The sequence below is a fragment of the Mycteria americana genome, chromosome 2, assembly GCF_035582795.1.
Source record: "Mycteria americana isolate JAX WOST 10 ecotype Jacksonville Zoo and Gardens chromosome 2, USCA_MyAme_1.0, whole genome shotgun sequence".
Classification (NCBI taxonomy): domain Eukaryota; kingdom Metazoa; phylum Chordata; class Aves; order Ciconiiformes; family Ciconiidae; genus Mycteria; species Mycteria americana.
Window position 1 is genome coordinate 24,361,993 of NC_134366.1, and position 22,543 is coordinate 24,384,535.

Sequence of the window (22,543 nt, forward strand, 5' to 3'; positions counted from 1 at the left end):
CCGGCTCCCGCCTCCCCACGGCCGCCCCGCCCCGCCCCGCCCGGCTTCCGGGCCCGCTTGGAAGTGGGGCAGAGGTGAAGGCAGGCAGGCGGCGAGTCGAGTGGTGGCGGCGGTGTGTCCGTGTAGGCCAGGGTAAGCGGTGGCCCGCGGGCGAGTGGTGGCCTCCGCCCACCTCTTCCCACGGCTGGGGGGTGTGCGGCAGTGGGGCAGAGGGTCGCGCGGAAGCCTCAGCTCAGCTCGACTCAGCTGTCTCCTGACCCCCAGGCCCAGCCCCGTCCAGCTGGACCTCTCTGGGGCAAGCTGCCGTAAACACTGCTGTGGTGCGGCGGCGGCCCCGGGCCCTTCTCGGCCCTGTGCCGCCCCGGGCCGCCGTTGCGCCGGGCAGGGAGCGCTGGGGTGGGGGGAAGCACGGCCGGGGGCTTGGGCCGTCATTGGTGGGGGCCGCTCCCCTTCGGCGTTACCGCGGCTGTGGGGGCCGGGGGGCGGTGAGCTGCGTGATGGCGGCCGCCAGCCGGGCCGGACGGGGGTCGCCGGGCGAGTGATTTCCTCCTTCCCCAACTCTCCGGCGTCAGTTTGGTGGGTGTCCCTGGGCTGGCTGCTCCTCGGGAAAGAAAGCAACAGGCCTCGAGTTTGTTAATCGCGACATATCTGGAGAAAGCGTCAGTAGTCGCCTGGTCATGGTTACCCCTGTTGTGCATATGCCTCTTGCGGCTTCAGGCCAACAAGAAATCTTCGATCCTGGCACTGTTAGGGGACGCTTCCCTGATACGTGTCTTTTACCGTGCAAATGGCTGGGGAAAAAAAGAAAACAGTATGGGGAGATACATCATCTGTCTCAAACTTAGGCTTTGTTAATGCTGTGCTGCAGATCTGCATCATGGAAAAGCAAGTGCTTGAATCCTCTGAGGAGCGAACATTTCAGTACCAAGATTCTCTGCCTTCCCTGCCCGTACCTCCTCTTGATGAATCTTTAAGCAAATACCTTGATGCAGGTAATGACTTAATAGTAGTGTGGTGTGTGCTGTTGTAACCGGACTAATCTGAAGATGTTTGCGAAGTGATTTGTAGAGGCAGCTTCTATCAACTGATATAACTGGGGTAGGGGATCCAGGCAAGTTTAGAGTGCAAAAGGTCTTTTTTTAGGTTCAAAATGGAAAACTAAGTGCCCAGAGCAACCTGAGTAAAATTTTCTATTTTATCTCTATTTGCCTTTCTTCAGCATGGAAGGGAATTGGGCATCTGGGAAGGTTAACTTTTTGATTTGCGTTTTTTTCCCCGTAAGGTTTTGTTTTTGTTTTTCAGCTATATCAGCTGGTCTAATGAAAGATATTTCTCCATCTACAAATTTTGTTTTGCATAATACCTACTTTGCTTGTTTATGACTGTGTTTGCCTAGGATCTTTGTAAAAAAAAAAAAGTTATTTCAAACTTTTTCATACTTAAGTGTTCTTCTTTCTCACCAATACTATTAACTATACAGTAGTAGGAGAGGGCAGTGGCGGGCATTTTTGGATAATTTCTGCCCTGAAATGTTTGCTCTGTAAAGAAGATCACATAAGAGAAAAGTTTTGAAAACAACATCAATGCACATGTGTCTAGCTTTGTTTATAAAGCAGAGATCACTGGTTAGTTCTTTATTATCATATCAGGCTTTGATATGTCGGGAATGACAAAGATACATTACCTAGTATCTTGAGATTACTTTCCTATTTTTCTTTAATAATTTTCAGAACTTGGAGACAGTGAGCTTTTTTCTGGAACATCTCCTTTGTGTCTTACTATCTTACCTGTAATACAGGAATGCTAACAGAGTAAGGCCTAGAGTTCTGTCCTTAGCAGAAACATATTACACCAAAACTTCCCTTTCCCAAAATGGAAATCCTTAAGTTCACTCTGAGTTCCCTTTTATTCTGAGTGTAGTGGAAATGGCCCAGTAGATGATAATAGGTTTTCTTTGTTCCTTACGTCATCACATTTTGATGCAGAATGTTGAAATGGTCGTTTTGGAGAAAAAAAATATTGTGTATATATGTGTGTCAAAAAACCATTTTCTTTTTACTGTAATGCAGATTAACTGAATGTTGTGGTTTGTGCAAGTTGTGCTGCAATAGTAGTGAGCCTGCAATAACAGAACTGCCCTTTAGAACTTAGTTTTGCAAACCCAGCTTGCTCTCCAAGTTAATAAATAACTCTCATGGAGTGGTAAAATCTGACAGTGAACTTGTTTGCTCTTGTTTTCTGATTCTGATCTGTGTTTTCATAAATACCTTAGCACATGTCCCTTTTTTTTTTCATGCTGAAGTTGCTTCCTACTTACTGTTCCTTGTACATAAGTCATTCTATAACTTTGATCATCATTGTTGATCTCCTTTAGTCTCACTGGAGGCTGGAGGAAAGTTAGTCCGGTATTTTTTGTTCTGCCACAGTCTTCCCTTCTTCAAATCACTTAAAGCCAGAACATGCAGTGCACAATTGTAGACACTAGCTTGGTGATTCTCATTGCTTAAGCTTTTAATTTGTTTACTCTAGGAGGTACTTCTGAAGAACAGTTCAGAAGCTCCAAATGACCCTTCATAGATGCTGTGAATCATTCCTTGGAAACTCCTGTCTTTTATTGGTTGGAGGAGGATCCCAGGCATTTAACATTAGTTGGTGCACCTGTTGGTAAAGCACTGGTCTGTTTAAAGCCAGTCAACTGGTAAAGCTGCACAGAGTATGTCTCAGAAGGTGCCTTATTTAGGGCTTTACAGTAGCTGCCTCTGCTTTGGATTCAGGATGATTAACGTTGTTTTGAAGGTAGGCCTTGAGGAGAGAAGGTGGCCATAGCCATGTTATTTAGCCTTTCAGCTCACCCCAGAGGTTGAGACTCAGAAGCTTGGACTCAGCCTGAGTATGAAAACCCAAAGCTCCAGCTTTACAGGGGGTTCCTTAACTATGCAACTGAAGATGTCTTTCATGGGGTAGTTCTTGTTCATGGATGGAGCTGATCTACGCAGAAAGGAAGACAAGATCTGTGGGCCTGGATAAAGTGGCAAGAGAGAAGTTTCACTGAACTGTAGTGAGAAAGGGGATGAGTTCTGCTCCTTCCTAACAGTGCTGCTTCTACATCTGATCAAATAGTTTTTAAGTGGAAAGAGGCCCTGTCATCACAGAATCATGTGGGTTGGGAAGGGTTCATCTAGACCAGATCCCTGCTCAAAGCTGGTCCAACTACAGCAGGTTGCTCAGGCTTGCTTAGCTAGGTTTTGTATATCTGCAAGGATGGAGATTCCACAGCCTCTCTGGGCGACCTGTTCTGGTGTTTGATCATCTTCATGATTGTGGGAGGGGGAACAAAAAAACAAACCAACAATGACAAACCTCCCCCCCTCACATTTTCCTTGTGAGGAATTTCCTGTGTTCCAACTTGAGTCCATTTTCTCTTATACTATTCTTGTGCATCTCTGAGAGGAGCTGTGCTTTATCTTCGCTATGCCTTTCCATTCAGTTGTTATAGAATGCAGCAAGGGTTTCCCATTGCATTCTCTTCTTAAGCTGAACAAACTCAGTTCTCAGCCTCATCTCATCATCACGTGCTCCAGTCCCCTATCAATCTTGGTCACCCCTTAAATAGGGACCAGAACCCAGTAATTTTGCTTATTTTCTTTCTTGTGTGCATGTGCATATTGCTCTGTAATGACTTTGTGACTTGAGTAACAGAGGATAATCACTCTCTCTTACAATATTGTGTGTTAATAAGGTCACTCTCTGGGAAACCTGAGTGTTGGACTACACTCGGTCTGGGGAGGCTTTCAACTCCAGGTTTCCTGGGTGAATACTGTAGACAGCTATATGGTATAGGTGGATGGCTCTGTCTCTATTATTTCTTTTTTCATGTGTGTTCACAACTGATGGTGGTGCAATTCAACCTGCATTTAGATATTGTTTATATTGACTTTAACAAGGCTTTTGGCACATCAAAAGCTTTTTTTTTTTTTTTAAACTTCCTCATAGACAAACTGATGAAGTATGGCCTAGTTAGTGGACAGTCAGGTGGGCTGAAAACTGTCTCAGCTGCTGGGCTCAAAGTTTTGTGATCAGCAGCACATATTCCAGATGTAGGCCAGTCTCTGATGGTGTACCCCAGGCATCCAGTATTGTTTAACATCTTCATTAATGACCTGGATGATGGGACAGAGTGTGCTCTGAGTCTGCAAATGATACAAAGCTGGAAGGAGTGGCTGGTGCTCCAGACAGTTGTACTGCCATCAGAGGGAGCTTGACAGGCTGGAGGAACAGGCTGACAGGAGCCTCATGAAGTTCAACAAAGGGAAATACCAAGTCATGCACCCAGGGAGGAATAACCCCACACACCAGCACAGGCTGGGGCTGACTGGCTGGAAAGCAGCTTTGCAGAAAAGTCCCCAGGGTCCTGGTAGATATGAAGTTGAACATGAGCCAGCAATGTGCCCTTGCAGCAAGGCAGGCCAGCAGCCTACAGGGCTCCATGAGAAGGACCGTTGCTAGCAGGTAGAGAGAGGTGATTCCTTCCCCTCTGTTCAGTGCTGGGGAGGCCACATCTGGAGTGCTGTGTGCATTTCTGGGCTCCCCAGTACAAGCAAGACATGGACATACTGAAGTGAGCCCAGTGAAAGGCCATGAGGGTGATTAGGGTTATCTGACATATGAGAAGAGACTGAGAGAGCTGGGACTGTTCAGCCTGGGGAAGAAAAGGCTCTAGGGGGGAATCTTTGCATAAATACTTGATGGGGAGCAGTAGAGAAGACAGAGCCAGACATCACAGTGGTATCCAGTGACAGAAGAAGAGACGATAGGCACAAATTGAAACACAAGAAATTCCTTTGAAACATGAGAAAGCTCTTTTTATTGTGAAGGTGGTTAAGCACTGGAACAGGTTGCTACCAGGGAGGTTACAGAGTCTCCATCCTTGGAGATACTCAAAACCCAACACAGTCCTGACCAGCCTGCTGTAGCTGACCCTGCTGAGATGAGGTGTTGGACTATATCTCTAGATCTGTGAAGAAGAAAAAAGCAGTGGTTGCAGGCAAGCAGTCATAATTGCAGCAAGATACAGTTGTGAGGAAGTAAGATTTTAATTCTACAAGGATAGGTAAGTATTTGAGACCGTGCCCAGCTGAAACTCCGTTGTTACTTGCAAAAGCTAGATTAGAGATGATACAGATACACGATTACTAAAAATTAAACAAGTATCTTTCCTCTTAACAGCTGTAAGTAGATCACAAGGTTAGCACTAGCAAGGCAGACAAGAAATGAACTGACGATAGTGTCCAGCAGCCTCAGAAATTAATCAGACCTCATTGCATAGGCATTGAATCAGCAGAAACTCCCCCCTCCCTTCTTTTTGCCATCGACTTCACAATCTAAGTATAAAGGTAACAGAAAACATGTTATATGCAAGGTGAATATAAGAAGACAATGAGATGTGCCTGTATGGAAACTGGCATCAGCAGTGCCTGTTACTGACTATAGATTTCATGGTAAAAAGGCTTTAAGGAGAGTTTTAGATTAAAATAATGACTAGTTTTACAAATGTTTAAAGAGAACTTTGGCCTGTATGGCACATGATCTGAGAGAAATCCAAAAGTATTTTAAAATATAAAAATTGGGTAGTAGTAATTGCCATCAGTGTCATTCAAAGGTAGGCATAACATGGGGACAGTGACTGAGAATTGATGGGCAAGGTGCTTGTAGGCCATGGATGGACTTTTGAAAATAAAGGCAAGTAGCTTACGGTTGCTGCAGAAGGGTGGCAGACATGTATGACTCAATGTATTAATTTACAAACAAAGTTCCTGTAAATTTAATTATTCAGTGAGTTCTGTGGCAGCTGATGGAGTTGCAGAACTCCATAGGATTTCCAGTTACAGTTTTAAATATATTTGATTTGGTTATCTGTTAGGTATTTCAGGTTTTCAGCAATTGCTTTCATCTGCTAACATCTGTATTTATTTAAAAGTATATATTTATGTTTTATTAGAACACACTGTGGTTTATTTACAGATTTTTTTAAAAGTTTTTTTCCCTTCAAATATTTGTTTTAGAAAAATAAATTTTGTGTATTTTCATCCACTCCCTTGCCTGTGGATATCTGAATCTTGGAATAAATCTCAGTATGCAGTTGTCTCTAAAATAAAAACATTTTCTTTTTACAGTGAAGCCATTTCTAAATCAAGAAGAATATAAAAGAACCGAGGAGATAGTTAAAAAATTTGAAAATGGCATTGGGAAAGAGTTGCATCAGAAATTACTGGAAAGAGCAAAAACGAGAAGGAATTGGGTATGTATTTAGTTATGTAAGAAATCATAATTCAACTTACGGAAAGTTAGTTGTTCAGGATATAATTTAGAGAGCCATTTAGCTCTCTTTTATCTTAGGATCTTCCTTGTATCTGCCACTTGGCCTATGGATATGAACACATTCACTTGATACACGTGTGATTTGGTTTTTGTCAAAGTTAGGTGGCTAAGAGAGATCACTAACTGAAATGTTAAGGTACCTACCAGGTTTTGAATGCCTTGTCTGTCAGTCTCTCCTTCTATCACCTCTGTCCCCCCTCTCTCCTCCCTGTTACCTAGGAACTACTATTCAAAATACTTAAAAAAAAAAAAAACAAAAACAAAAAAAAACAAAAAACAAACAAACAAACAAACAAACCCAAAAGTAGTAAAAAAAAGCAGGCAGTTGAACAATCAGGTGATTATTAAAGAATTAATGACTAGAACTGAATTCTGACACTAAATATTTTTCATTTTCAGCTGGAGGACTGGTGGCTGAATGTGGCTTATCTTGATCTTCGCATATCAACGCAAATACACTGTAATATGGGAGGCCCTGGTCCCTATATTGAACACTGCTGGCCACCCAAAGAGGGCACTCAGATAGAAAGAGCATGTGTAAATATATGGCACACCCTGAAATACTGGGATCTATTACGAGCGTAAGACTTTAGCAAAAAATAATTTATTCTAAATATTAATGCTGTGTACTTTAGTTGCAAATATATTTTTATATTCATTGGCATGTGTTCTTTGCAGTAAAAGATGGGTTTGTCTTACCTTGATTTACTTGTATAATTATCATCTCTCTTGTTTAATTTTGGTGTATTTGTTTACTACAGAGAGAAGGTGGCTGTAGAGAGATCTGGAAATGCTGTTCTGGACATGAACCAATTTCGAATGCTCTTCTGCACTTGCAGAATTCCTGGAGTTACCAGAGACTCGATCAGCAGTTATTTTAAAACTGGTAAACAAATGCAAATTGCGGGTTAATACAAGCAAATTATTTTGTATTAATGGGCTAATGGAGTGGTCATATTAACCATAAAATACTTGCTTCCTCAAACACTAAATCAGATACTGGTTGTTGAGTGCTTATATAAGGAAGCAAAGAAGATACCTAATCTACAAAGGCCCTTTTTGGTCCAATATTTAGTCCTTTCTAAATAGGATTAAAAGCAAGCTCTGCTTCAAAGTGTATGTTACCAGCCTGATGCCTATAATAAGCGTGCCAGCATTAAGAATTGAAAAAAAGACAAATTCCATGTGTTATAAATGTGGGTGGATTCCATGTATTATACAGACAGAATTTCAGCATCGTTACCAGTTGCATCTTCTTCCACAGAATGCATTTCTCGAGTGTGCTCCCATACATTCTGTTGGGATAATTCTTACTTATTTTCTATCATTGTGCTGTTTCTTGGCTTGGTCAGCTGCTTCTGTTTTCAGTCTTGAAAGTACTCCATAGTGCTTCTTGAAGCCATTCTCTTAAACTCCCAACTGTTTTCTGGGGTGCAGGATCAAGAGCTAGGGTAAAAGTGTAATGTTCTTATTCATCCTCCCTAACAAATACTGTAGTATTAGTAATCAACTAACTGAAATCATAACACCCCTCCCACACACATTCTGATGTGTCCAGAGTTGTTCAGCAGTGTCACTCTAGATAATCATGGGAGATGTGAATTCCCATGATTCAAGAATGGGATTCATTCTTGAATTCAAGAAGGAGGTGTTTCCTTGCTCCTTAGAAAATATATAAGGAAATCTCCATACCACAAGATATGACAAGAAAATGCAAAGTTGAAGGCAAGTTTCAAGGGATTTATCTTAGCATTACAGTTGAAGAGTCAGTTTAAATACTAAAACATAAAAGAAACATTCAAATGGTAAAAATTCAATGTTCTGTTTTGATCACACTTAATAAACAAAGCTGTTATCCTGTGGAGATGCAGTTTATGTCATTCATGTCCCTTTTCTGCCTTAAAATACTGTAAGAACTTGATTAAACAATCTTGCTTATATAATTTTTCATGTCATACATGGCAGGTGATATCCTTTTCCATGTAGATTGTCTGCCTCCAGAAGAAATATTTAGTCCAGTTAGTTGTCTTGGTTCTCTGTGATTCATGGAGAAATATGAATACCTCCAGAGAAGGGTTTGGGCCATCAAAATATGCAGGTATCTAAGATATGCAGAAGGAATTGCCATCTGGAGAGGGATCTGTTTTTCTCCTTTGGCTATAGAGGGAGCTGACATGGTCTGAACGCTCAAAGTAGTATTCAGATTGCAGAGTAGGCACCTAAAATTTGACAGGTAATGTCAGCTTGGAGTCAAAGACCACACTAAAAGCCAAGAGAGGCTGATCAGTGGAACCTGGAGAGCTATTTGGTTCAGCCTGCAGCAGGCACCTTAATGAGAACAGGTGAAGAGCTCATTAGATGTCATTAAGTGTATTGGGTAGATCTCTACCAACTGTAGTGAGATCTCAGACACTTAATTCTAGGTATGTTAACTTCCAAACTTAATTCTGCCCCTTGTTTTAGACAGGTGAGGTTAGGAGGATGCTACCTAAAGTAACTGAATTTGATGTCATCGCTTCTGATTTTTGTTATGTTAGAAATTAATTTCATGATCTATGAAAGTGAGGTTTACATGAAATGACGAATTCCCCACTCTAGAATGTCTTTAATCAGGTATGTATTGAATTGTATTAAGTGATTTAGAAAGTAGGACCATAAAGATAGATGTAAAAGCCTTATAGTTAAGATTAAGACTTCTGTGGATGCCCATTCAATTAAGTACTTGTGGGTAAAGTAGCATACATTTCTTCTTTTTCCCAGGGTGGAGTACTGGACTAGAAGAGATGTAGCACAGTGGCTCAGTTTGAGAAAAATGTAGCCATGTTTCTTGGGGTTTTAACATCTGTTTTTTTGTCAGAATCTTTTCCAACTTTATTTAGTCTTATTTCCAGATAGATGGATTCAATAAGGCAATACTATGCAAGTGTACCCAGCGTTGTGTGCACCAGTAGCATCTGCGTTTCTGTATAGTGGCCAAATTGGTGTGTCAGTGCTCCGTTTTTACAGATTTGCAGATTACAGATCAGGTCTGATTGACGTGGTAGCGCATCTCGGATCTTGAGCTGCGTAACTGAAACTGGTTGCATAAACACTCTGAGAACTGAAGGACTCAATCATCTGCAAAGTGTCTTAGCAGGCTTGCTGCATTATATTCATCCCTTTAAAAAAACAAACAAACAAAACTCCTGCAAGAGAGAAATGTTGCTAGATCAACTTTCAGCAAGCAACGCTTGTTTTGGCAGAGGGTGATCCTGCCTACAAGATAGACAAATAAGTAATGCTTATTTGTTTGCTACTAGGTAATGACAATGACTTGAAGTAGTTAATAACAGTGAAAGTTAGGTACTTCTGTATGTTTTCTCTGACAGTTTTACAAGATCATGCAATTGCACTTCAAAAGTTACTCTCTTTTCTTCTTTCCTGTTTTTAACTGTATGAAGTCTGCCTCATTTTGAACAAAAAATGGGTCTGTAGGACTTGCTGAGTGTTTTTCCTGTATCTGTCACTCACTTTGTCCCCACGGTTGGATTTTCATGTTTTATTTTTTGTTTCATTTCAGAGAGTGAAGGTGAATGCCCATCTCACTTAATAGTCCTGTGTCGAGGTCGAGTGTTTGCATTTGATGCTATACATGAAGGCAATATGGTGACTCCTCCAGAGATTTTCAGGTTTTCAAACTACCTTGTTTCAAATGAGCTGTCCTATTTAAGCTACCTACCAAAGAGAGTCTTTCTTTTTCTATCCCCTTTACCGCAGAGAATTAGGTGTGAGAGAGGCTACGGCTTCTCCTCTAGCTGAGCATTCAGATTTGAGTAAATTCTTGTTTAGTGGATGGCATCTCCTTGCCATGAAGCATGATGATCGCATCATGGTTGTAATACACCCATAGAACATAATGCAAAAGGGCTGAATGAAGATGTTTCAGTAGGAAACATCATTTATGTGTGAAGTTTCTTGACATGGAATTACTAGGATTCTAGGTAACATCATTCCTTTCAGGACCAATCCACATTGATAATTGTCTCATTGCTACTTAATCATTATCAAAGATGAAGCACCACTGTCATGTTGATTCAAAACTAATACACTTGTGGTCAGTTTTCTCAAGAGTAGAGGGGCTGGAATTCCTGTTGGTGAGTGCAGCACAGTCCAAAATCACAGTATACACTGATTGACTTTCTGCTGGCTACAGAGCAATACAGCAGCATTTCACTTGCATTTCTTATCTTTGCACCGACCTGTGACAATCGGCTACGTTTGTGGCTCTTTCCGTATTCCTAAGCTGCTGCAAAGGAACAGAGGAAAAAAAATTAGTTCTTTAAATAGTAAATTTCAGTACTAGTGCAACTGGCAGTGTTTAAAGCTTTTTCTGTGCTGTATCTCCTATATCCCAGTAGCATGCAGAGGTGTCAGCTTTTCAAGTTGGCAATGCGGTTGTGGCCACAAGGTTTTCTACTCTGTAGGTCGAACGCTGATGTCCCATACAGAGATAGTTTCAGCATAAGTCTCTTGTGATAGATTTGGGATCTATACGCATCTGCTTACTAAAGAGAGGTTGTGCATTTCATCTAGGAATAACTTACTGCATTTGTCAAAGTGCTGTTTATAGAGCACAACAGAAGACTTTTGTAATTAAAATTGGCAAAAGGTGGATGGCCAAATTCCTTAGGCAAGACAAAAACTAGTTAGATTTCAAAAATCTAGTGATTTCAAAAATGTCTTTTTAAAAAAAATCTGGTACTTTAATACTTAAGATGTTTCAACATATGTATTTCTAATTTCTGTAGTTCTACCTGTTAGATCAAGCAAATTCAAGAAATGAATGCATGGAATACAGACCAAAAAACCCTAAAGCTTTCTCTTGTCTATAGAAAGGGCAGGCTGGTTTTGGTTTAGTGGTGTTTTTTTTTTTTTTTTTTTAATGACTTCATCATGGGTGTCTTATACTTTTGACAACTGTGTAAATAATGATCAGGAGTGAAGCTTAATGGCAAGAGTGCCAGAACAAAGGACAAGCCAGATTAAACGCCTGTAGTTTGTGGAGTTTCTTTAACACCTAGAACAGTATGTGAAAAACTGAATTTGCAAACTAAAAATTAGCTCTCTGTTAATAGCTCTTCAAAGGGAAAATGCAAGGAAAAGGTAGGAAGAGAAGTATTCTTGTGTAGTTCAGTCTCTAAATTTAGGATGTTCGGTAGCTACTGTTCTGCTTTAAATTTCAGGGTTTATCGTGAGTGGAAATTTTGCCCTTGTGTCTGATTAGGTGCTATAATAGCTGCAAAGTTGCAGTATTGCAGATGTCTGCTGCTCAGGAAAGTTTGATCTGCACTGCTGAAGTCTTAAATCTAGTTTTAAATTAAGTACATAATTACACTTTAGGATCATGATTGTTTACATGTACGTTTGTACTGGGCTGGTAAGCTGCAATTTGAATTAACCATTAGTGACGAAAAACAGAGCAGGTCTTCAGCTGCTCTTAGAGTCTGAGGGAGCTGATTCATGCTTCCTGAAAATTCACATTAGCTTGTGAATGTGTAACCAAAATCCCAGCTTGGCAAAAGAGAGAGAGATAAAAGGGTGACTTTTATCTTCTCTCCATATGTTCTTTGTTAACTTCAGTTTTTGAAATCTTCTTAAAGGCAACTTACTTATATACAGAAAAGATGCCATAGTGAACCAGATGGACCAGGACTGGCAGCCTTAACAAGCAGCGAAAGGACAAAATGGGCAGAGGTGGGAATACTTCAACATTTGATTCCTGAGGAAAGCATTGTGATCACTGGAAATACATCATTTTATTTAGCTTTGTCTTTTTATGCTTTCTAGTTACGTGAATATTTGATTGATCTTGATCCAAAGAACTTAACTCTTCTGGAAAAAATTCAGAGAAGTTTGTTTGTGGTCTGCCTCGATGATGCTAGTCCCCACGCAACTCCTGAGGACTACACCGAGGTAGCTAAGGATTTTCGATAATTCGTATCTGGTCTTCTTTATATAAAAATTTCTTCTGCATGTATGCAGAAGTAGCACTTCTTGCTCTTTCAGAACAGGGAAAATGACGCGGATAAATATGCAGATAATGCTTCTTGTTGATCCATAGGAATACTTAAATAGTTTGAATTGTTAGGACATTGGAAGTGGGAATGACTGAAATCTACCTTCATAATCTTTTAGCCCTCTATCCTTCACGGTCCTCAAAAATACAGCAATCAGCTTGTTATCACTCTAATTTAAAAACTTAGGCTTATAATCATGTGTCATCTTCAACTGGATGAAGATGTCCTATCTCTCAGGGAGGTCTCACCGTCTTAATGTAGGCTTGATTTAGTTGACAGTTTGGCAGTATACTCAGTGTTTTTTAAAACCCACAGTGTGTAACTTTTGCTTTAGGTTACAAGGCTGGCGCTAACAGGTGATCCGACTGTACGCTGGGGAGATAAATCCTACAATAGCATATTCTTTTCCAATGGAACTTGTAGTGCATTCTGTGATGTAAGTTGAAAAGTTTTTTTTCCCCCTTGTAAACCTTTCAAGTATTTATTTACTAAGTTTTCCCTTCAGAGTATTATTTTGAATGTTTAATACGTTGCTCTTTAGTGTAGCCTTGTTTACCAGGCACCTTGTATGGCAAGTTTCCGAAAGCAGTCTGCTTTCACAGTGTTTAATATTACACCATACTTGAATTAAGAACATGAGCTCTGAAATTATAATCTTATTTCTAAAAGTATTTAATGAGGGAGTTCAAAAGAGAAAAAATACATAGCACAAGAAGGCTTAAAATTAACTCTTTGTATTACATAGCTATTTGAAGAGCTGCGTTTTTTAAACTTGTTATTGAATGGCCAGAAGGGCCTACATTTTGCCTGAAATCTGCTTTTCCACAGCAGTGGTATGTTGTGCCTCCCTATCTAGCTGCAGAGCAGTCAGAACAGTGGGTGGACTTACAATAGTTCTAGATGTATTGCAGAACTAAAAAAATAAGTCCAACACTGCAGTAATGCTGTTGGTCTGTAGGAAAAAGAGTGGGGTAGGGAAAAAAGCAATTTGATCTGCTTGCAGTTATGCAAATAATGTGATATCTTGTCTTACATGATTCTAGCATTCTCCTTTTGATGCCATGGCTTTAATTACGATGTTATTTTATGCCGAAAAGAAGATTCTTGAAAATGAGGGAAAATGGAAGGTATATATTCTTTAAACTTTCAAATGTATTAGTTAATGTGTCTTTTCTTATGGATAACATTTTCTGTTTTCTCTCTTTCTGTCCGCATCCTCCCAGGGATCAGATAAAGTGAGAGATATTCCATGGCCAGAGGAACTTGTATTCACAGTGGATCAAAAAATTATAAATGAAATTGGACATACTAAAGAATTGTATTACAAAAAGGTGGAATTTCTTGCTGCTTCTCTTTATTGGCACTGATTCCCCCCTCCCCCCTTCTATTTGCATGTTTTTAGTTGGCCTTTCTCCATGCTGGAGAACAGGGATTAATATGTTCTTGATGAATTGATGTATCAGGGGACTTAATAACACCATTGTTTAATTTCTTATATTGTTGGTTTATGTTGTATGTGTTTTCTTTGAAGTGAACCAAATTGTGACATTTGCAGTTTCTTGACTTCTGGTTTTTTTTTCCTCCTGTGGTTTGACAGGTATCTGACTTGCAGCTAGTGAATTACGCCTTTACATCCTTTGGCAAAGCATTGATTACAAAGAAAAAACTTCATCCCGATACATTTGTGCAGCTTGCCCTTCAGCTGGCTTATTACAAATGCCATGGACGGTAAGAAAATCTCATTACCCAGATTAGGAATAAAAAACTAATTTCTTGAGTAAAAGATCTTGAGATCTGCAGATATAATGGAGTGGCCTTGCAATGCCAGTGTGTAATTTGCTATGGTGATATAAGAATGAAGAAGTAAGGTTTTTTTTAAGTTAACAGTTGCAGAGGGCCTTATTTTGTGCCATTGAACTCCATGGGGCTCGTGCTCTTGGCTTCAGAAGAATTATGTCCTTGTGCCCGTGGGGATCACGTGTGTACTTATTGTGGAACAGAGGGCAGAAGACAATCCATGAAAACGTGGATTTGGGCTGTACAAAGTAAATATTTGGGCAAACACCAAATGCACAATGGGTCAGGATTCTTTAAGGGCAAATAGTTGCTCAGATGGAGAAGAAAGCTTTATCTGTAGTGAGTAACAGCCATCAGTAAAATGGTTAGTCTTCCAAGGCTGTAAAAAGCCTCGCAAACCTCAGTGCCTCACTTTCTTTAGCAACGTTATATGTGAAGGTTTGGGCAGAATAATAGAGGTACAGATAGTGACCCTCCAAATGTCTGACTCTACATTTTTGGGTGTGTCATTTTACTTTGTATTACTGGTAAAAGGCAGCATTCTTCCTGGTATTGGTATTCCCAGACTTCTGTTTGCTAACTAGCACTGATTATGGCTTGTATAAGTGATTACTGACCTGGCCAGTATTGCTTGCTTGAGAAAAAGGAGGGTTTCATCATATGAGCATGACGCTTAGTCACTGGAGATGCCTGTCTCATCATAAGAAATGATGGCAGATCTCAGTTTGCTGAACATTGGAATAAATTAATGGTGTGACTAAAGTAGTCTGTTAAGTCTGTTCTAAACACACAAGTATGTTTTATGTAAGCTGTATATTAAATGATGGACTATTATAGGGCTGGGCATGCTCCAGGTAGAAGCTGGATGGGTGTCAGTATGCAACAGAGAAGGATTTGAGCCTTTTCTTTATAAATCCATTGGGACACACTGCTTATTTCAAGTGTGTCTCTTAATTTTTGAGGTTTTGGATGGTGTAGATGGTTTCTTTAATGAAAATATATAGTGAAACTGAAGCTTGCATAATTTCAGCTTATTTATACTAGAGGCTGGTAGATCTGTAGTCTGCAGAAAATAGCCATGACAACCCAGTCTTTTCAAGGTATGATTATAGCACTGGCACTTTTTCAGTCATCTGTCTCATAAAAGCTTGTAGAGTTCCTTTGTGGCTCTTTTTCAGACACAAAATTTAAAGAAAATTAGTTGCTTACTGATACTTGTAACTAAGCTAGATGTGTAAGATACTTGGCAGGACTTTTTTATTCCTTGAGAGAGCATATAGTTTTGTTAAATTAATGAGATACTCTTCCCTAATTTTTATTCTTAGCCCGGGCTCCTGTTACGAAACTGCCATGACCAGGCGTTTCTATCATGGCCGCACAGAGACCGTAAGAACATGTACTATGGAAGCAGTGGAGTGGTGCAAGTCCATGCTGGATCCTTGTGACAGTGTAAATACTGAAATCCTACTTTAATCATAATATATTTAGAAGGCCTGTCATTTGAACTGCTTAAACCTCATTTTTCTATTGCCTCATTAATGGGAATTGGCCTGTTTCCAGTGAGACAGATTTCAAATGTTGGTTGCTTGAAATCTGGCTCTGGTCATTGTGACTGAGGTGAGCTGTCGTGTAGGCTTGTTTGGTTTTCTGTCCTATTTACCTTTTGCTTTCAAGAATGTAAGTGTCTTGAGTTACGTTGACACTGATGTTTTTCACACCTTAAAAAGGAACTGTATCGGAACCAGTGTATTCTGCTGTGAAGTGGTTCTGTTGTTGTTTTAATTTTTAAGTGAAATCAGGAAATGTTAATCTAATCGCTGAGTCTGAGAGCAAGATTGAAATCTGTTTGTGTTCTAGTGGCAAAAGAGATGTATTCCAGAGTTTGTCTTTGAATAGCTGAACTGGTGACCCTTTCTTTTCCAAGCAACTGCCCTCTGGTGCTTGGCTGGCAGACCATGTCATGCTTTTCTTGCCAAGTGAGAGCTGTACTAAAGCTCTTCCTGTTGTCCTCACTCCATGTTTCTCAGAGCCTGAGAAATGAAGCAAGGAGAAGATTTTTGAGACAAAGGGCTACGTATCTTTAGGAAATTCAAAGGTTCTATATTATTAATGCGTCTGAGAAACATACAGAAATATGGCTGTCAGGAGATATGTGTGATTGATAATTATAGTCTTCAAGAGCATATTTTCCCTGGTCTTCACTGGCTTCTTTTGGCATGTGCTCCAGCTTTAAAACTCAATTTTGTGGCCATTATTCAAATCTACTTTCCTATTGCAAGTATGGATTCCTGTAATTTCCCTGCTCTTCAGTTATCTTCTAACAAATTAGCAGGCTTCTATGGGTAATACACACAGAGGTTTGTTACTTCCTACACTAGCTGTAGCCTTTTTCTCTTTGTAATTTTAAATAGCATCTCCAAGTATTTTCCATTGCTTTGCTTTTTATGATGAACTCTTGGGGCTTAAAAAAAGCATTGAATCTGTTCAATACTGTTGAAATTAAGACACTTTTTTTAAGGTACTAGAAGATATGTAAAGTTAGGTACTTTAGAAAAAATAATTTTGTCTCAGCTTTTCTTTTGCCTCTTGTGACCTTAGTAGCTTGATTTTTATCCAAGTTGAGTGGCTAGTGCCATTGTTTCACATTCTCTGCTGCAGCTTCTCGTGTAATGAATAAAAGGATAAAGCGTGCTTCTTAAGTAGTTAAAGAGCTAGTAAGATCTAAGATCTTAGAAGCCAAGATCTTGGGTGTCTAGAGATGTTTATCTAGGCCTCCTTTACCAAAACATGTATTTGTATTCTGTTCTCTCTGGTTTTAATAGTAAGTTTCAATATAAAATTGAAAAAAACCATAACATTGGGCAGAACTACCGTCATGGAAGTAATATTTCAATCAGCAGAGAAAATTTGGGAATGCAGTTGGCATCTCTGTGTATTTTAATTAGGGTCTTTTTTGTTTTGTTTTTCTGCTTTTGCGTCACGTTTTCATCTGATTTTTTTGTTGTTTTTTTGTTTTTTGTTTTTTTTGGGGGGGGGGCATGAAAAATGATAGAATGGAATAGAACATTTCAGTTGGAAGGGACCTACAATGATCATCTAGTCCAGCTGCCTGACCAATTCAGGGCATGGTGATCATGTAAATGCAACTGCATCTGCTAAAATCCAGTGTGTTTCTAAATAAGTGGTACTGTAGGAAGTTTTTGGTTTTGATTACTCCATTTCACAGTGGCTACTTTCTATTGCTTCAGCTTATTTGGGAAAGAACATGAGGTTTGAGTATGAGAAATTAGATTTTCTCATTTTCTCAATGTAAGTCCGAGATTTTCTCTATACTGTGAATAGAACAGTGCAAAAGTGATCCAAGTAACAGAACAGAGATACAGGAAACAAATGAGCAAGTTCCCCTGAGAAAGGAATTTGGGTTTGGGAGAAAGAGTTTGAGAGAGGTTCTAAAGTACCTTTCAAGTTCCTCTGTTTTATTCTGTCTAAAATTGCTAGAAACTGTGAAAGGGAAAAACTTGCTGATCTGTGATTCCTAATGTGTTACTCATCTGGATTGTTCTTGCCTTTTTTTAATCCTGTCTCCCCTACTTTACACAGACATATCGACGACTACAGCTGATGCATAAGGCATTTGCAAAGCACAATAAAATGAGGAAAGAATGTGAGAATGGAAAAGGTACTCTGGGATCAAAAGTTTTTATTGTTTTGTTTTTTCTTGTGGGTGAAAAGGGAATATTGCTGTATGCTAATATATTTTCTCTGTCTCCTTGTTTTCAACCTGAGTAAAAACTACCCCTTAACATTTTATACTTTAATTTTGGGGAGAGGAACTAAAACCTGGTCCTTGCACCCTTCCTTGTGCCCCAAAGACACGTTCATTTTGAATATTAATTCACCTCTTCTGCCCAGCTAAACATTATTTCAGAATACCTTCTGATCAAATATATGCTTGGCTGGAAAGTGGGAAATGCAGTCTTTTAAGGCAGAGGAGAGATTTGGGTGAAATTCTTGCCATGCTAACACAGGTGGGTTAGCTGTTCTATGAATGAGAAAGAGTAACTGGGAAATAATCACCTGATGAACCTTCATACTCTCTCCATCCTACTTTGTGAGTTATCTAGGCAGTTGTGGCCCTGAAAGCCTTTTCACCTTGTCCATGTAATTGCCAGTAGGCCAGTTTCACTGTGTGGAACTCCTCCTCCTTGGCTGAAATGGAAGTTTTCTTGGTTTTTGTTTTCCACAGGAACTGTGCTGGGTTTACATTACTTAGTTCATTTGCATTTGGGCTCAGTGTTGCAAGCTGAAAGTCATGAAGACCTCTTAGATCAAATATTTGGGAAATGTTTTTCTATGCTACAATATGAATCTTGTTTTTTAGTAGACTCTGTCATTTATCTGTCATTCAGCTGCTATTTGAGCTTTTGGCTATCCAGACCAGAAGAAGCAGAAAAACAGGAAATGCTGCTGCTAATGATGCAGTATTTGCATTTATTTGACAGGATTTGATCGTCATCTTCTGGGTCTCCTACTCATAGCACAGGAGCAAGGACTGCAAGTGCCAGAACTTTATGTGGATAACGCCTTCACAGCTAGGTAATTTGCATTCTTGTCCTGTGGGGAGGTTGTAAAAGTCCTTGGTATCAAAGGATACATTGGTCTTATGCATGCTGATTTCTTGATCTCCAGGACAAAATAACTTTTTTGTAAAACTCCCTTTGTTTTAAATTATCTTTAAAAGTGCTCATTTTGTTTTGTGTTGTTTTACAGTGGAGGAGGTGGGAATTTTACTCTTTCAACTAGCCTGATTGGCTACACTAGGCTTGTTGGATCTGTGCCCCCAATGGTGCATCATGGCTATGGCTTTTTTTATGCAATCAGAAATGACAGGTAAGGATGTAAGTTCATTTTGGGCATGGTTCTGTCTCTATCACAAACGAAAAGGCGGCTAACAACTAGAATGAGGAAAGGAAAAGACAGAATAAACATGGCCGAACATGTCAGAAAAGGTTGAGAAGTGAGGTACATGAGAATAGAGGCATTAACATTCTGGGAAAGCACATGTGGGAGGAAGGACGAATGGTGGAGGTGAAGTGAGCACCAAGATACTGACAATAAGCAGAAAGAAAAGAGTGGGGAAGGTGAAAGAAGGGAGAAACAAAAGAAGTTAACTTACTTTAAAATAAGCTTTCGTTTTAGAGATCATTAAATGTAACATGCAAAGGTGTTTTTTTAAAAGTAGCAATTGACTGAGATAGACCAGATAGAGTACAGGTGAGCACACTGTCCATCATTCTTGGCAGTGACACACACATCTCTTGACTCAAACCAGACCTCTTTGAGTAACAAGGAGAAGCTAAAGCATTTGGCTTCACTTCTCATAAAATGGTAGGATTTGAAAAGATCCAACTTTGGTTTAATCATCTTATGGACAAAAGGTATTGCTTCTTTATCAAATCTAATAAACTACTTTGATTATAATGTGTTGAGATAACTTGGTATTTTGTGATTTAGGTGTAATTCGGATGACTTCTTCCTAAAGCTAAATATGGGTTGTGTGCAGATTTGATTGTTTGAGAATACAAACCATTTATGCTTTGATCTATGGCTCTGTTAAGATAAATAGAACTAGATAAAGATCTACTTTTTATTAGGTAAATAGAAAAAAAGTACTTTAAAACTTAAACTAGTTGCAGAGAAGTACAATTCACAGTATTTTCAAATATAAGCAGAAAAGTTATGTCACTGTGTATGTAGAAATAGGTACTTAAATAAAAGTATCTAGTTTCAAGACCTGTCAACATCATTGCTTACTGAAGGCACTGGGGATCTGAATCCTTTTTGAATGTTGAGACAGTATGTTTATGTGACAATTTTTGCTTCAGAATTTATGTCAATAATTTCACATTTCAGGGCAATTTGTATGACTTTTAGCCTAGACCATGGCAATTAAGAGTGGTAACTTCATTGTTTTCTATATTGATAGGATCGTTACTACCTGTTCTTCTTGGAAATCATGTCCAGAGACTGATGCAGAAGTGCTGTGTAGAACTGTGTTCCAGTGTTTTCAGGACATGCTACAATTAACAGTTGCAGCTCATCTGTAAGGTTGATAATGATGTAAAAGCCTTTGCAAGCTCATGAGTTATATGTAGTATTTATAAATGAAATGCTACTCAAGAGTACTGTTATATTCAAGTTAAGACATTTAATGATCTATGTGAAGTCTACTTATTTTTATGGTATTTACTGTGGTAACAGTACCTATTTAAGAGTAATGTAGCCATTTGCAAGAACAATGCAAGCAGTAGTACCCTATCTATGTAGAACTATGCAATATTAAAAAATGCCTCAACAATGCAAACATACTTGAGAGACGGGGTGTTGGAAGTGGAGAATTTATGGGAGATTTGTATTTATGATCTTAGTAGTAATACGTAGAATACTTTGTAATCTACTGATACTATTTATGCCAGTGGAGCACTTAACTGCATACTTAAAGAGTAACTACACTATCCTCTTAGGTGATTATGCTTCCTATTCATAGTGGTTTATGAAATAGAAGGGCTGCTTCCATCAGGCTATATGTTATAAGTTATCTTTCATTTTTGCTATTGGGATTATACCAAATAAATGTTGTATCCTTGAATACAGGGATGTTCCCACTACATTTGTAGTGTGAGAGCTCTACAATCTGAAGTATTTTGAAAAAGAAGCTCTCAATAATAAAGACAGAAAGCAGCATATGAGTTCCAGATTCCTCAGAGTTTTCATCTTCTAGTGAACTGTGAATGTCTGCTGCTTTACACTAATAATACACAATAAAAGTAAGCACTGAATGCAGTTTGATACAATTCTCAGGATTTTAAGACTTGATTTCCTGTTTGAACGGCTTTGTATTTTCCTGTCATAGAAATAAAATTCTTCTAAAAATCAGCTTTGTACCGATTTATGGGTGGACTGTTTAATGTGTAGCAACTAAATTTTGTGAAAGAGAGATGATCTTGGGGACAGATGAACTTGAAATAGAGATTCTAAAGTACCCATTGTTTTCTCTTTAGTTTTTGGAGTTTTGAGAGAGATCAGAGATTATTATTTGTTTTACAGAAACAACTGCATCCTCGGCTAATGCTGAACCAGTCTCTTTGCCCTTTGGAAGCTCTGTTGCATATTTTTTTCCACAGTAGCAAGAACAGAGTTTCCCTTTTTATTTCCTTCCTCTAAACCTGACACTTCTCTGAGTAACAGGCCAGGGTGTGTTATACTGTTGCCTCAGAAAACAGTCTCATTATTCCAGCCTTTGTCTTCCCTGCCTTTATTGGACTACTTGTACGTCCTGTCTCAATTAAATCTGACAACCATTCATTGTTTAATGGTTGATTTGAGGTCTTCCAAAACTCATACAGAGTGAGAATCCATTCCTCCTCTGGAGTGCTTATAATAACCCACTCTCTTTCTCAGAAGTAAATGACTTTCTGAAATCTCTCGGTTAGCGAAGCATGTGTCTTTATGATACTGTGATTTCTGTGAGATAGATTAGGATTTTGGATCAAGCTATGTCTGATGATTTTTGTTCTTTTTTTTTTTTTTTTTACAAGTTCTGTCTGACAGTTACAACCTTTCACCTCTCAGTTAGTAAACCTGGTTGCAACAGTGACAAGGACAGTTTGCTTTGAACACTCATTTGAAACAGCCTGAAATCTGATGAAGGGTGTAATTTTGCATTTATTTGCATTTATTTTTCACACACCTACCCCTGCCTCTCTGGGGATTTCTGGGAGCATAGAAATCCTGGCAGAAATACGGAAAAAGGAGAATTATTTCAGCAAGTGTGTCACTGAGAAAATGTCATTCAATCACCAGCGTAAGCAGAATTTCCTGTTCAGCTGGGACAATCTGTGCCTTGCCTGAAGACAGAAGTGTATCTGGAGAGAACAAAATTAAATTCTGTGAGTTGTTAGAGCTACTTGTCATGTGCTGTGGATGCATGAATTCACCAGTGGGGTGTTAATTTCCTTGTCGTAAGGAGTAAAGCATTTCTGATTAAAAGTTGTTCTACTAAGTTTATGCTCTATGGACCATGTGGGACTAAAGCATAAAGTGTTAAACAGGGTTTATTTTGTTTTGGGTTTTTTTGTCTGTGTGGATTTGGGAAAACGTGTAATCAATGCAGAAGGAGCATAATGCAGTTAGGGGCTCTGATTTCAGGTCAGGGTGGTTAAGCTGTGCAGTCCCATTGTCACAGGACAGGCACCATTTGCTTTGAAGACACTGAGACTAAAGCAGGGGGTTGCAGAAGTTGGCTGCACCCA

At 39.3% G+C, this 22,543-nt stretch overlaps 1 protein-coding gene across 3 annotated transcripts; it reads left to right on the forward strand.

Annotated features, from left to right (window-relative positions):
* The first annotated feature begins 105 nt into the window (after positions 1 to 105).
* Positions 106 to 21,167, forward strand: CROT (carnitine O-octanoyltransferase). Of its 3 annotated transcripts, none has more exons than XM_075492743.1 (17): positions 106 to 132; positions 869 to 992; positions 6,174 to 6,298; positions 6,778 to 6,959; positions 7,140 to 7,285; positions 9,938 to 10,046; positions 12,018 to 12,111; positions 12,205 to 12,330; positions 12,769 to 12,870; positions 13,478 to 13,561; positions 13,658 to 13,765; positions 14,032 to 14,162; positions 15,557 to 15,680; positions 17,832 to 17,910; positions 18,734 to 18,827; positions 19,002 to 19,121; positions 20,218 to 21,167. In XM_075492743.1, exons 2-17 carry the CDS (start codon positions 878 to 880, stop codon positions 20,336 to 20,338), a joined length of 1,860 nt encoding a protein of 619 aa, XP_075348858.1. In that variant the 5' UTR covers positions 106 to 132; positions 869 to 877; the 3' UTR covers positions 20,339 to 21,167. The 3 variants fall into 3 exon arrangements, with proteins under 3 accessions (XP_075348858.1, XP_075348861.1, XP_075348859.1); XM_075492746.1 differs by having other exon boundaries at positions 7,140 to 7,264; XM_075492744.1 differs by lacking the exon at positions 106 to 132 and adding an exon at positions 289 to 295.
* Positions 21,168 to 22,543: the final 1,376 nt, after the last annotated feature.